Raw genomic sequence first — 14,588 nt, forward strand, 5'->3', positions numbered from 1 at the left:
CACATGGTTTGAAAAGGCACTCACTCTGATCAGCAGGAACTGGGCAAATAGGTGGCACTTTCTCGCAACAGCCAATGTGGCATGCGAATCCGCACACCTCGCAGACGACGCCCTGGCGCGTGAGCCCCACCATGAGTGAGGTGCAGTGGGAGCACTTGGTGGGCGAGGAGAAGGTCCTCACGAGGAACTGGTGCGCCTTGGGCTTGGGCTGCTGCTGGTGGTGCATGCCTACCATCTGGTGGTGGTGGAAGTGGGAAGGGTTGGCCTGTGGTGGGGGAGGGGGCGGAGGGGAGAGCACAGGGTGCTGAGGGTGGTGGTGATGGTGCTGCTGCATCATGTGGTGCTGCTGCATGGATGGAGGCTGCGACTGGGGCGCGGGGGGAGGTGGCGCCTGAGGATGGGCGTGGGAGTGTGATTGCTGGGCGTGGTGGTGGTGCATCTGAGACATGTGGGCGTGCTGCTGGGCATAGCCCTGGTGGGATTTCCGCTCGTGGCCCGGAGGGGAACCGTGCTCCTGAAAACCAAAGCCATAAGAGGGCTTCCATTAATTATGTGTGACGGCTCTATGGAAGGACACAAAGGGATTGAGCCGAATCACACACAATCTCATGAGGGATATCGTAAAATATCAGATGATTCCTTTTCCCAAAGAAACGGCATAAAATTTTGAGAAAAATGTGTAAAATCATGTAAAACATGTTTCCATATTAGAATAAGTTGCTGAGATTTTGAACTTATAAACTTTGTTTTCTCACAGAATTTTTTTTATTAAATCACGACTATAGTTTTGTCGGTTAACGTCATCCTCTGGATAAGAATACATAGGTACACCATTTAAATACTTGAGGGGTGACCCCAGAGAGAGAGAGAAAGGGAAAACACCTGACATAAGATGGTGCACTCATGTATTCCTCACCAGAAGGTGAAGTTAAATGTCTAAACCATGGCTGTGATTTAATAAAAAATTCTGTGGAAAAACAAAGTTTAAGTCATTCATTCAATATGTCCAGCAAATTTCACAAAGTATCGAGGGAAACCACTAACTTCAATTTGCTGAGCTAATTTGCAAAGAATTTCACCCTTGAGAACCTGGAAGAACAAGAAGTATATTCAACAACCACAGCAGAAACCTTCACTTGAACATGAAGGAACTCTTCCAGGAACAAAACACATTGCATTTAGTAAATTACTGAATATTTGCTGCATTCACAACAAGCATTATTTCCACAACGACGTGCCTGAAAAAATAATTCAGATTATGTCAGTATGCACTTCTACTCTACCAGTTTGGAGGGCTTAGGAATGGAGATTCCTGCAGTGTCGTTGAGGCTGAACAAGCTACGACAAGTAAAGCCTAGATGTTACTGTATCGTAAAATATGGAATCCATCTCCTATAACATCAAATTTCCTCTCAATAATGCAAAGGATAGTCCAACGCAACACCTTTTAGGCATTCTAAAAAGTATATCAATGTACATAAGCACTTAAATTTGCACCCAAGCACATAGAACATGAACAGGTCAGATATCTACCCTTCTACATCAACTACACCTCAACATATACATTTACAAAAGTAATGTAGAGCCAGGTCAGCAGAACATACTAATCAAATAGCACATAAAATTTAAGCATACTATTTTGGAGCTACCTCTAAGCATGAAGATATTTTCTAAGAGACATTTACATCTTTAATCACTGAACCAGAAACTATATTCAAGACAAATAGGTAATGGATACCTCATGCGAGTCGGAAATATTATTCATTTTGGTCTCATTGGGAACAATCAGTATTGGATTGGAATAAAAAATAATTCCAAAACACTTAAAACCACTGAGTAACTCCAATGAGAAAATTGTTCATAGGATTTAGAGATAAGCAGAGGGGGCAGACAATGCAGGGTCAGTAAGGATGAAAGATGATTACATTAGATACTATGAATAGATGTCAGGGATCCCATATGATTTCCAGGTGTCTTAAGGACAAAAACCAAAAGTGTTTTTAGGAGTAGAGTTAGTAACTAAATGCTTGCTGGCTGAAAAATAAAGAGAAGATATTCAAGTATTACGTTAGCAAATTTTAGGCCATTTTTTGGTGCCTCCTCTTAAAAAAAATACAAACCCTTTCCAAACTTGGTTAGTCAGATTTTTCATTTTTTTTATTTATTTTTATTAAAAAAACTGAACATTGTACACTATTTTTGAAATGTTTCTTTAACATTTCACATGATTACTATAAAAATGGGAACAATTACCCTTTGGCCACTGGATTTAAATTCCCAATGATCACTCTTCACAACCAGAATTAATTTCAATTAGCCCTTTAAATTAGTACCCCCATACAGGCACACAAGGCACCGAGTGGAGCATTCTCCCTAAACCCACACAGCCATGCAGGGCTGTAAAAATACTTTATTAGCATTCAAGAGTAAATTATATTTAATAAAGTATTTATTTATAAATTGCTATAAATGTAACCCAGTATGCAGTCTAGGAATTTTACAGAGAATAGATAAAATTTACATTGAGCATAAATCCAACCAAATGCTCTACTTAATCACTGCTCCTTTTTACCTTCTATAATAAGATCTTCCTGATTTGCATAGGTGATACTATGACACCCCCATCCCACTTGTCAGCAGGAGTAAGAAAAACCCCCTCCCCAAGGAGTGCATGCGTAATACTTGAACGATTCCAAAAATCCTAACAATGGACCAATCATTGCTTGGTAGAGTACTGATGATTAGGAACTCACAAGAGAAAAGTCAAATTCTGAAGCAAAATAAAGAATAAAAAGGAAACGGAGAGGGCTCTCCAAAGAAAACCACCATCTTCTCTGATCACTTTATGGCTGCTAAAAAGAAAGTGACTGTAAAACTTCTTAATATGCTAATTTCACATAATTTGATTTAAATACCTGATGAGAGAAATATTAAATCTGAGAAAAAAAATGTTTTAGCCTGGGAAGTACAGGTATGGCTCCCCACAATATAATATCAAAACCTTCTCCGGTCCATTTTTTGCTGGAAAAGATAAAAAGGAGACTGTAAAAAACCTTACCACACTAATTTCAGATAAATTGGAGCGACTACTGGCAAGAGATGGGGCACGGTTATCCTCAATATCTCCCTCCTCACTCTCCACAGACCCAGAAGCATGGACATGTTGTAAAGCATGAGGCGCAGCAGTTGTTAGTGGAGAAACAGAGGAGCCAGCATGAGTGGTACCGAGAGGCAACAGGGCAGTTGAAGCATTGGCAGTAGCAGTTGAGTTTGTGGTACCGTTGTTTCCAGTCTCTTTGAGGAAGTGGTCCAGATATGACATTTGAGAAGATGGCCGCACATCCAGGACTGAAAATGTTCAAATAAAAACATTGAGCATAATAATATCCATTTCCCGACACACACACAAATGAGAAAAGCCAGCGCCATTACCAGCACTGACTTCTGGCAAAGGCTGTGGTCTATTTCCACACATACCAACATTACTAGTCACAATAACTCACTTCATTTTGGGCATTCGATCACGCGAGTTACCCATCCAAGGTGTTCTGGAAAGTTACAAAGTAAAATTGCGGAATAATTCCATGTTTTTAAGGCTAGCATTACATATTTCCAAGTTCATTCTCATGGTTCAAATGACAGGCATTTTTAGGATTCTTTTTCATTGGTTTCAAAGGTGCACATTAGCACCCCCTCATATAATTTACAAGAATGACAATGAAGCAAGTATACTAACAAATATAAAATTAAATAATATAAACAATTTAAAAGTTATGGCTTTTACCTATTTTTAATCTGGGGTGTACATGGTTGTGCATAGTTTAAATTTTATGGTAGATTGATAAGGTTTTCACGGCTGCTTTTACCTTACACCTAGCGCTATAATCCTCAGTAAAATTGACATTGGAATCAAGGAACCTGGATATCATAGAAGGATGTGCATTAGCCTGGAAAGCCTTAAAGTAACTTGAAAGGCCTTGAGATTTGATTACCAGTCCAGAAAAATGTTTTCCCATGTCAATTTAAGTGAATTTTAACACAGTTCGCACAGCAGGATTGAAATATATCCCAGACATTATGAGTCTGACGCTTGCATTTAATTACATTGCACCCATTATTAGTGCCAGTACCGGTAATAATTTTGCCAGTGTGTGTGGAAATAGTCTAAGCTTTGCGCACACGACTGAGGAATCCCATCATTCTAAAATGAAAGAGGTACAATTAGGGATATACAAAATGTTCAAAAAAATCATCAATACAAACAAAATTCAAAAGAACAGTAAAAATGCAAAACACAAAAACACGATTAAAAAACATTTGACTTGGACACCCATCAAAGAGAACATCAATGATACCGCTGTAGGCAAGTAAGGGCACTGTTCATCGGATGTCATTTTTAAGATGAAAAATGACACCCATCACATCAGTCACCACTATTCTAAGGCTGTCAAGAATAACTTTGCCGATAAAAATTTGACATTCAATTAAACAGTTTGTCACTATAATGCTGGATAGTCTCACTCCAAGGATAAAAGGAGCAAAATATTCTTAAACCCCATTAAAAAATGGAGCAGAAATTAACATTATGCCACTCTTAAACGGGAAAAAGAACAATAAAAGATCTCACACTTAAGAAAATGAAAGAGCTTCATCCCCAAAATATCTGTACATTAATTACAATATGAAGTTGAAACCAAAAAGTTACAAAACTGAAAACTAAAAGTAATGGAAAAATTTCCTTTTTTACATGAAAAAGATATTTTCACAAAAAAGTGAATAGAAAGTAAATAAAAAAGTAGTTACAAGTTAACAAACAAACTGTATTAAAGATGAATAAAAATATGGTTAATAATATTTGAAGAAGGCAAAAAAATATACAAATGAAAATAAAAAAGCAACTACAAAGAAAGGCCAAGACATATAGGTTGCGTAAATTTTGAAAAAAAAAAAAAACAGAGAAGTAGAATAAGCTATTCCAATCTAAGTGAAAAACTAGCCTCTATAAATACTGCCAAGGAAGCACGAATCCAGCACAATAACCATGCTAAAGCCAAATTATCTAAAAAAATGGCAAGAAACCAAATATCAGCATATTTACCGAATTATATATTCAGTGTAACCAAAGCTATCATGAAGATACATGAAGAGGTCATCTTAAAAGATGTGTGACATAACGAGGTTTGCAGGTCAGTAGCAATGTTCAAAGTCACAATAAGGCTTTTTCCGAAAACGCCACAATTGGTGTCTTCACTACATATGCAAACTTGTCATTATTTTGCTAAGTAAAGAATCAGCTTATGCAGTGAAAATGACACCTTTGCCATTCCCAGATATCGCCAAATCATACCCCATTTCAGCATCCTAAGTTTCAAGGTACTTTCTTAATGAGCCAAAATCACAAAATCTATTTTTTATACCCAAACAAAGAAACAATTTAGGTCACACTTTTGAAAAATAGGGAAAATTACAGCTAATGACTCCATCTCTATCACATACGTATTCATTTTTGTAGTACATGATTATCACTTTCCGATCTGTGATTCAAAGTGTTTACCATTATTATTTACAGATGGCAACACAACTAATACAACCGCCAAGTGCATGTACAAGGACAGAAAATGAAACGATCACAAACAGAGAAATAAAAGATCATGAACCTTTGTCATTGCCACTATCCCCGAAACTGTAACTACAAAATGATCATGGGATTCAGGGTTCAACTTCATTTCATATGTACACTAAAATTCAGAGATCCTTCACAGATCCCAAACTTTCTCCTCAAAGATTCATTGATGAAACACATCTATAAAAGAGCCTCTGTGACTTAGCTTGGTAAAGAAGCAGTGATAAGAAATTCACAAAACCACAGCTTACGTTCATTTCCAAAATTTGCTCTTCACTCCCTTCCATACACTACATGCGGGATGTACTTGAAACTGATTTGAATTTTTCCAATTAGTTTTCATTCTGAACACTTGACTCCGATTGGTTGCAATGCAATCAGAATTCTTAATGTCTGAAATTCAACACTCGACTACTCAATATAAGAGTTCATATCCTTGTTGGAAAGAAGATTTTTGAACATAACAACCGGTTAAATAATTCCGGTTGCATTGCTAACCAATAACAATCAACCGCTCAGAGTGAAAACAGTTTGGAACCATTCCCATCAGGGTCAAGCACATCCCCCTGATAAAAACTCAACATGAAGAAGTGATTCTCCAAATGTATCCAACAGGCTAACGTATTCATCATCAAATTTGAGAAAGCCAAAGCAGGAGGAGAGGGCCAGGGGGTCCGAAAACCTTAAAATTTTGGAATATACAGTGTCCTCCTCAAAATTAATCCCCACCAAAATGTCCTAAAAATGTCTTACCCCTTAAACAAAAAGAACCCTAATTTTTTTTCTGGCGTTGACCCTGAAAGTCGGGGCAAATTTTGGAAATCTTCTTCCTCATTCGGCTGGGAAGATTTTTACCATTACTCCTTACCTATTAGCCACATTCGAATTTTTCATGAATGAAATAAGTGTATACAGAGAATCCAAGCATATTAATCATAGAAACAAGCAGAGATATCACAAATTGCATTATAGCTGTTTAACACCAAAAGCCAGTATGCACACGGAGGCCCCAAAAGCATTTGAATGTGCTTCTCTCACACGGTTGAACTACTATGAGTAGTAATCACTTGGCAACCCAGAGATTCATTCCCTGTTCCTCAATGAGACCCAGGTTGGATAAGGACCAACATTAATTCAGCATTTGAAGCTGCAACAAAATCATTATTTACAAGTGCTCATCAATAGTAATAGTAAATATTTTTTTAATCATATGGTAAATACGTTACCATTCTCTTCGGAAAATGAGTATGCAATTCTTTTGACACATGCAATACACATTTCCATGAGAACATATGCGTCAACATAATCATTCTACAGATAAGCAGTGATACATGAAGAGGAGGGGAGTTTAAAGGTACTTTTCCAAAGATAGCTCTGACTAAAGCCCAGTCTATGATTGACATCAACTTGAACTTGAACTTCCAATTCGAGTTGAGTACATGTGTTCTAATGGATAGGCTTCCGACTGTGTGAATCCAACTGCCCACATCAACCGTCATTTTCCACCAAACTGAATTTTAACATTAACAGATGATGGTTTCACACCAGTGCACCTACAGTGGACAATATGGATATTTAACATCTGTTGCAGCCCCATGGGTAAGAAAATGAAATTTGATATCTGCATGCTTGAGTTCCTCAAATGGAAAATTCCTTCGTGAAAATAAATCCCTAGTTCAATTTCAGTTGAGAAAGGTTGAATTCATCAAGAGCTTCCCAATATCAAGAAATTGTGCTCACTATGAACCTTCTTTCCGACTCTATATGAAGCAAGGAGCAGCTAAAACTATACAATAACACTTATTCAAATTTTGCAACTACACAAGTGATCAAAAAAAAAAAAAAACTCAAGCTTCAAATCTCAATCACATACAAGATGGTGTCCAGTCTTTAAGTAAATTTCCAGCCAAAGACACAGTCACCATCAACTGTCAAGCAACAGTCGTAAACCACCCTGCAGAACCAACTCAAAACACGGTTAGCAGTCGAAGTTGAAGCCAATCATAAACCATGTTAAACACATATCTGTAAACATCTATAACAGAAGGGTTACATGGATTTCACATTTTAGAAACATATGCATATGAATTTAGGCTGAACATAATCCTAACACATGAGTATGATGCAAGCATGGATTTCTTTAGATCAGAGGAAAGTGCCTATCGCACAGGAACAAATGGAATGCCTATCAATGGACAGTTGGGGCTCGTTATTTATGAGAAAACACTCCACACGGTAGTAAATCCATTTAATGCGTAGCATACAAGTTTTAGCAGTCCAAGTTGACAAATGAACATTGATGCGGTGAGATAAAGTGAACCACTGGTGGTAAAGGGAAAACAAATGCAGTTAGAGGACGACATTTTTACTTTACCAGATCGAGTGGGAACGCCTCTTTCTGTCCCAAGAGGTGATGGCAATGTCAGATATACATTTTCATGAGCAGCAGCAGTAAGCCCCAAAGGCAGCTTGTGACGCCAATAAATAGGGGCAATTTGTCTAGGATTGAAAGTAGACAACAGTTTTAAATTATCAGTACTGGGGGTGATTGAAGGAAAATGTCACCTGATTTTAGTCAACTTCCAAAGGCTACCCAGCGTCCCACCCACGCTCTCACACGGAGTCTTTTGCTCATGGTTATCTATTTGGAGAAAACATGGACCTCCACCAATAGTTTTCCGAGGAGCATGCCTCTGGCCATACAATTAATAAAATCGATCTTTCAAAATTAAAAAAAAATTATAAATTAGTTTTTCCATGCACCATAGATGTCCTGATTCCTACATGGATAAACTATCTAATGATTCTATATTACAAAAAATATTTAAATCTACCATACATATTATCATGCAGGTCATATCATCTGATGGCCATTTTTACCATTGCATATATGTATGCTCAAACACTATTAAGTCTTAAGGTGTAGAAAGCATGTCTTTCTACATAACATTATCATGTCATCCCAAATTTTAACGAATATTATGTAAAATGATCTAGAAGGCTAATTATAATAACAAATTACATGGCACTTTATTACAAAACCATAATTTTGCTAGTAAATACAAAAATACTCAATAACTTGCTCATGCAAATTACTAAGTTACACCATTAGTTTCAACTATTCCTCCTGTTCAAATATCCTGGCTTTAATTATTCCACCCTGTAGGTCTGGGTTCAAATCCCAGTGGTGGCAGAGACATTTCAGATTATCTGATCCCTGCTTGAGTTCTTTTCAGAAGGCAGTTCAAATTCAGTGCACCATCGGTTGGATTGGACATAAGGCTGTGGTCCCTTTAGTGTCTTAAACAGGGTTCCCACTGTACCTAAATAATGAAATTCATGGTTTTTTCCAGGTTTTCACGTTTTTTTTTTTTTTTTTAGTTTTCACGGTCTCAGTATCGTCAAATTCACGGTCCTTTAATAAGACAATCACCTAATAAGTACATTAACTAAAACTTAACGTACGCGACAGATGCCGTGAATGTAAACGCAGTAATGAAAAGTGATATCTGTTATGACGTCACCTATCGTTCGCAAAATTCAGGGACGACTAAAATCCCAACCCAACCACACTCTTGCCCAAAAGCCGAATACCATGGCCTCCTTTAATATGCGAATGCCCTTAGGACCTTCTTCCGTCTGGACACCGGAAGTCCTATTTTAATTCCTCGCCGAGAGATTATTTTTTGAGCACGTTGTTATTGCTGCGGCCTCCGTGGCGGCGGGGTAAAGTCCTCACCTGCCAACCCGAAGGTCACGGGTTCGAGTCCTGCCTGGGTAAGTTACCCTTATCCAGGGCATGGATGTTTGTGATTGTTAACTATTATCAACCCCGATGTAAAGGCCGAACAGAGCTGTTTTCGGTGGTGTGTAAAATAAATAAATAAATTACTGCACAGTAACCACATTTCCCTTACCCAATCTTTCTGAGATCATGGAAAATATTTTATTAAAATTGTCAGATAAATAAAATGTAATAAATATTAAAAATCAATTTCATATAATTATAATGCAGTTGGTTTGAAATATATAAAGACATAATAAATACCTGCTGAAACATGTTATTTTCACTTTCATTTTATTATTCACATAAACTCAAACGAGGTGAGCCCAGTCTATTGAGAGCTATTGTCATAAATTGAAAGCCTATTTGCCGCAGAAAAGTTTCCTTGAGTAAAATTCCAATGGCAAACTCATATTTCAAAGCATATGGCATGCACCCTCATTTTGTGTGGGAGTTACAAATCAGATAGTTTTCGTAAATGGTTCATTCTGGGTCTATTAGAAATGCAAGTTATTTCATTCGTCCTTTCGTAGTATTATATTCAAGATTGAGATATTTTTTTAAGGTTTCATGGTGAAATTCACGGCTTTTTCCAGGTTTTTTCATGGTAGACAAAATTCATGGCTTATTCACAGTTTTAAGGTTTTCACGGTTGAGTGGGAACCCTGTTTTCAGTAAGAGCATGCTAATGCTGACGCCTTCTTTCTCTCCAGCCTTCATTCCCTAGCCTTCCATGATGGTGCAAATGTTCTCAGCTGTTACTCACTGCCTCCAAATACCAAACCATACCTGAACTATATTTCATTGCTCTATATTTCATGCCGAGAATTATTTCAGGATAAAATTAATGTCAGGCCCTAACACTCTTCCAAGTCAACTTTTGCAAACCAAGCAAACGAGTACATGAAGACATGGTGAATATTTTTCACAGGGAGATAGGCAATCTCAATCGTGGATAGAAGATACCTTCCCTATTTTCTGACCTGGATCCCTATGCATGTTAAAATTAAGCCATAAAATTAGAGAGCAAAGGGGTAGCATATGTAAATGACTACAGGGAAACTTTTCATCTGAATAAAATTTGGAGCAAGCCAATTAGTTTCTGATTGAATTAACTCATCAAAGCAATTTTTCAAGGGTTCAGTTAAATTAGTTTTTCCCATTCATTAATATTCAATGACTTTCATATGCACTTACTTAAAACTGAATTTATTACCTAGCAGACGGTTATGTAAAAATAGAGGTAAGAAACATTGTGTAAAATGCATTACTCATTAATTTATCCCTAATACAGACCATCACTTATAAAATAAAAATTATAGTAAGCAGAAATGATACTGAAATGATGTTTATCATTTAGCCTTTCATTGGCAAAAAAGCTGGAAATCTTTCCTGGATTTATTACATTTAATACAATTGCTTATAAACACCAAACCTCTCAATAGAAGTTATTAGGTCTTCACAGTTAAAGGCTGGGTCATAGAAAAAATAGCATCAAATCAACCTAAAGGTGCACTTAGCATGACATTCTAGTACCCATGGGTCAATACTGGGATTCAAAGAAAAAATTAAGGCACAATCTGGTTTAGTTACAGGGAAAATAATATGGCAATAGCTAGATTTTAAATTAGAGTGAATTGTTTGGAACCTGCAGCATTGTATTAATTTTTTTATATGCTTTCCTTCCATTTTTGGTAAATTCAAACTTTGAACCATTATTTTTTAGTACACACCCCAGTGTCACGAAGAAAATTTTTCATCAAGGGCTTTTCCACTGATTTCTTCTATTAACCAGCCGTAACTGTTTTTCAAGCATTTACCAGGCACAGCAATTAGACAATTATGAAACTCTATATTAGCTAAGCAGTTGGGTGAATAATGATGCCAAAAAAATATTGGATTGAATGATCAACGTTTACATTTCCATGGCCTACTTTTCGTCCTTTGAAACTCAAGCCCAATGAAATTATTTCCTTTAAAACTAATCATTGTCATTGGTTATTAAAAATTAATGCCGACTTTTTGTTTACTTGCCAAAGTAAACTTAACAAGTATTTGATAAAAAGCTTGAAATAGCAACTGCAAGTACAGACAACGAGTCTGTTTGACCTACATTTAGTATGGAAGCTAAGTGAAGTTCTGATGTATCTTTCTCAACTTGTACCCATTAAATTTTCAAGATAAAAACTGAGCAAATGTAGCAAAATAAAATTTAAAAATAAATTCTACAATATACAGGCTATCAATAGAGCTAGCCTTTCTATTCTCCACATAAATGCCAGACTTCAGTCAATACACACTGGTTTGAAGCACTGCTGTTTTAAACATAAATGAGCTCATCACCCCCATTACTTAAAATAATAGTCAAACTCATTTTGATTTGGTGTCACAAAGATTTTTCGACCTTGAAATTCAACGAATTGTCATGACATGATCATATACTAGAAATTATGCTTGAGTGCTTTAAGGTTCTTAACATTCTATGTGAATAGAATCTGCTCACATAGTTTTCAAATTCCTTCAGACAAATTACCTTAAGCTCATAAGCACTAAACACAAAATTACCTCCCATATTCCCACATTAATATATTCACACCTGACAGGTGGAAAAGTTTGTTTTAGTATATTACTAATAAGGAAATAATAAATAACTCAATAGCAAATAAGCTGCTACACGATACCAGTTAATTTGCCACTACAAAAGAAGCAGTTATAGAAAACAACGTCACATAAAGCTTTTTTAAGCTACTACAAAGCATTCATGCTGTTCAGGATGGCCCCAAAGATACCAAAGTATAATTTCCTCAGGAATAAACAACTATTCTGTGCAAATTAGTTTTTCCTCCTTTACCAGATAAAAATGGACTACTTACTTGAACTTAAATTTTTTAAGTGTTCCTAATTTCCATCCAATAACACATCTGGTCAAACAATACAAGATATAATATTGAAAATAATACAAATACTAAGTTTTTATCGAAATAAAATATATACAAGCATGGCCTAAATGAATAATTTACACAAATTTACACTTGCTCGTGGGGTTAATTATCAACCAGGTTTTAGAATCTCAAAATCATAAGTGAAGGATCATACAATAACGGTGATGGTAAACCTTACCTCTACTCGGTTCACTTAAAAGTAATATTACCATATGAGACACTAAAACCAAAATGGAAAATTGTCCTCATTATGCACTTTGGGGGATAAAAAGTACCTCTACTAAGTTTGTGTAGTAACCATCAGTCAGTGAAAAAGTTAATTAATATCCTCGAATATGTTATTCTTAGGATATATTTGTAATGAGAGCAATTCAAACATGCCCTTCAAATTCCACTTTTCACCCTACAAGTCAGAGATAAAGTACCCACTGCTTGATGCAAGGGCAAGTAATGGGTGCAATCCTAATGAGGTTTGAAGAGTATTCAGAATTCCCAAAGACAAAAGATAGTGGACTCGGACCTAAACAATGGACCCTGCACTAGTGCAGGAGAAGGTTTGAATTGTGAAAAAAATCGGGTTGAAAAATCGAGTAAAAAAATCATTGTGGGTGACTCCCATAAAAGTTATCACTGTGGCTAGTCCTGGTGTACTTAAAATTAGAAAGTTTGAAGAAAAAAAGAAGAGGGAAGAGGGAAAAAGTGGGATTTTTTGCAAGTTGAACCTTTCAAAGGCACCAAACAAAGATTATTTAATGCACCACTATTCAGGTGACAGCACTAATTACACTTAGGAGGGCAATCGGATGCTGTTCTATCTCTGACTTGTACAGTGAAAATAAGGCACTAATTTGAATTTTTCTCATCCAAAAATTTGGCCTTAGGAAAAATAATTCAAATTGTTCAATTTCATCTGTTGCTATTAATAAAAATATTAGGCTTCAAAATATGTAAAAAAAAAGGGTATTTCAAAAAATTTTACACGGGAGAACGCCCTTCTCTCCCGAGGGGTATTCCATACTTCCCCGGCCCAGGTCATAACCCCCCAAATTTGATTTGGCATTGGTAAGTGTTGTTACCCTGCAGAATGCAACACTGAATCACAATTTTGTGTTGACTCATGACCGTGATGAACTGATCTAGCTGCTAGTGTGATACGCCTGGAGCCGAAAAAAGTTTGCTGTCATCAGGAAGGAAGAATGGGCAAAACATAGAACAGTTTCTGACTTCACAACAGATTAACCGATACTTTGTTCAGACTGTCCCTAAAGTGAGAGTTCCTCTATTCCAAACCACATCGCATCGGCCCACTCCTAAGGTGCCAAATTCAAAATTTTGGGCATGCTTTAAGTTTTCAAATGTTCGTACCTCTGAAAGTTCATAAGCCAAATGTTCGTAGTTAGAGGACTTACTGTATTGAAATCCAAGTCGCGTTATAATTAAACTTTATAAAGCAAAATTCAAAGGTTCTTTTTCCATCATGGAAATCATCATTTCACACAATGTTCAGAGGCAAAAGTTGACCAGGAATTACAGACACCGCAATGGGCAAAGGAGGGCAAATGCAACAAATTATTTGCTTGGCGGAAATTACTGATCCCAATGCTGTTATTTTTCTTTCCCATTGATGCTGTTTAAAATTGAAATACTCTGTTGAAGTGCCCTTCCTTGTGTACATATAATGTGCATTCAATTTAAAAAAACAGGTGTATGTGGTTCATGAGAAAAATACAGTAAGTGAGTAAAAGTGAAAATCTTTGGTCAGTGGAAGCCCTGACTAATGTCCACCAAGATCAGACTGTCTTACGTTAAGACTTAAATCTGTGATGAGGCTCTGTTACACACACCACACTCATCCAGTCTTTTCCTTTTATTAATGCTTCCTCTAAAAATCACACTCTAGTCGCATAGCCTTCCTATCCAGTTGGAAAACAACTCACTACCACCAGGAAACCTCTACCAGGAATGATAACTTCTTCATTCGCACAATAAATTGTTTAAAAACTGGTAATTTAAAAGACGACCAACTAGCTCGATCTACTTTTATATTCAAAGTGATTTCAAATATCAAAGGTAAAAGCATTATCACCTGATCTTTTTACTCTAAATTTTTGATTTGATAATAAGCCTGGGTTTGGCATGAAACTAATAGTGTGGTTTTCTACTTTTTTTATTGCCTAAATCGAAAGATTATTACTCCTGGAGTACATATTTCACGCTTTTATATTTTTAAATGACAATA

At 36.5% G+C, this 14,588-nt stretch overlaps 1 protein-coding gene across 5 annotated transcripts in view; it reads right to left on the bottom strand.

Annotated features, from left to right (window-relative positions):
* Positions 1–14,588, bottom strand: part of LOC124166550 (serine/threonine-protein kinase MRCK alpha) — an 86,665-nt gene that overhangs the window by 30,417 nt on the left and 41,660 nt on the right. For all 5 annotated transcript variants that reach the window (XM_046544108.1, XM_046544111.1, XM_046544110.1 and 2 more), the window contains 2 exons: positions 3,059–3,348; positions 25–514 (listed from right to left, as the gene is read on the bottom strand). In XM_046544108.1, coding sequence (XP_046400064.1) covers positions 25–514; positions 3,059–3,348 — 780 coding nt within the window. The remainder of the gene's footprint in view (positions 1–24; positions 515–3,058; positions 3,349–14,588) is intronic.

Source organism: Ischnura elegans, chromosome 10, assembly GCF_921293095.1.
Source record: "Ischnura elegans chromosome 10, ioIscEleg1.1, whole genome shotgun sequence".
Taxonomy (NCBI): Eukaryota; Metazoa; Arthropoda; class Insecta; order Odonata; family Coenagrionidae; genus Ischnura; species Ischnura elegans.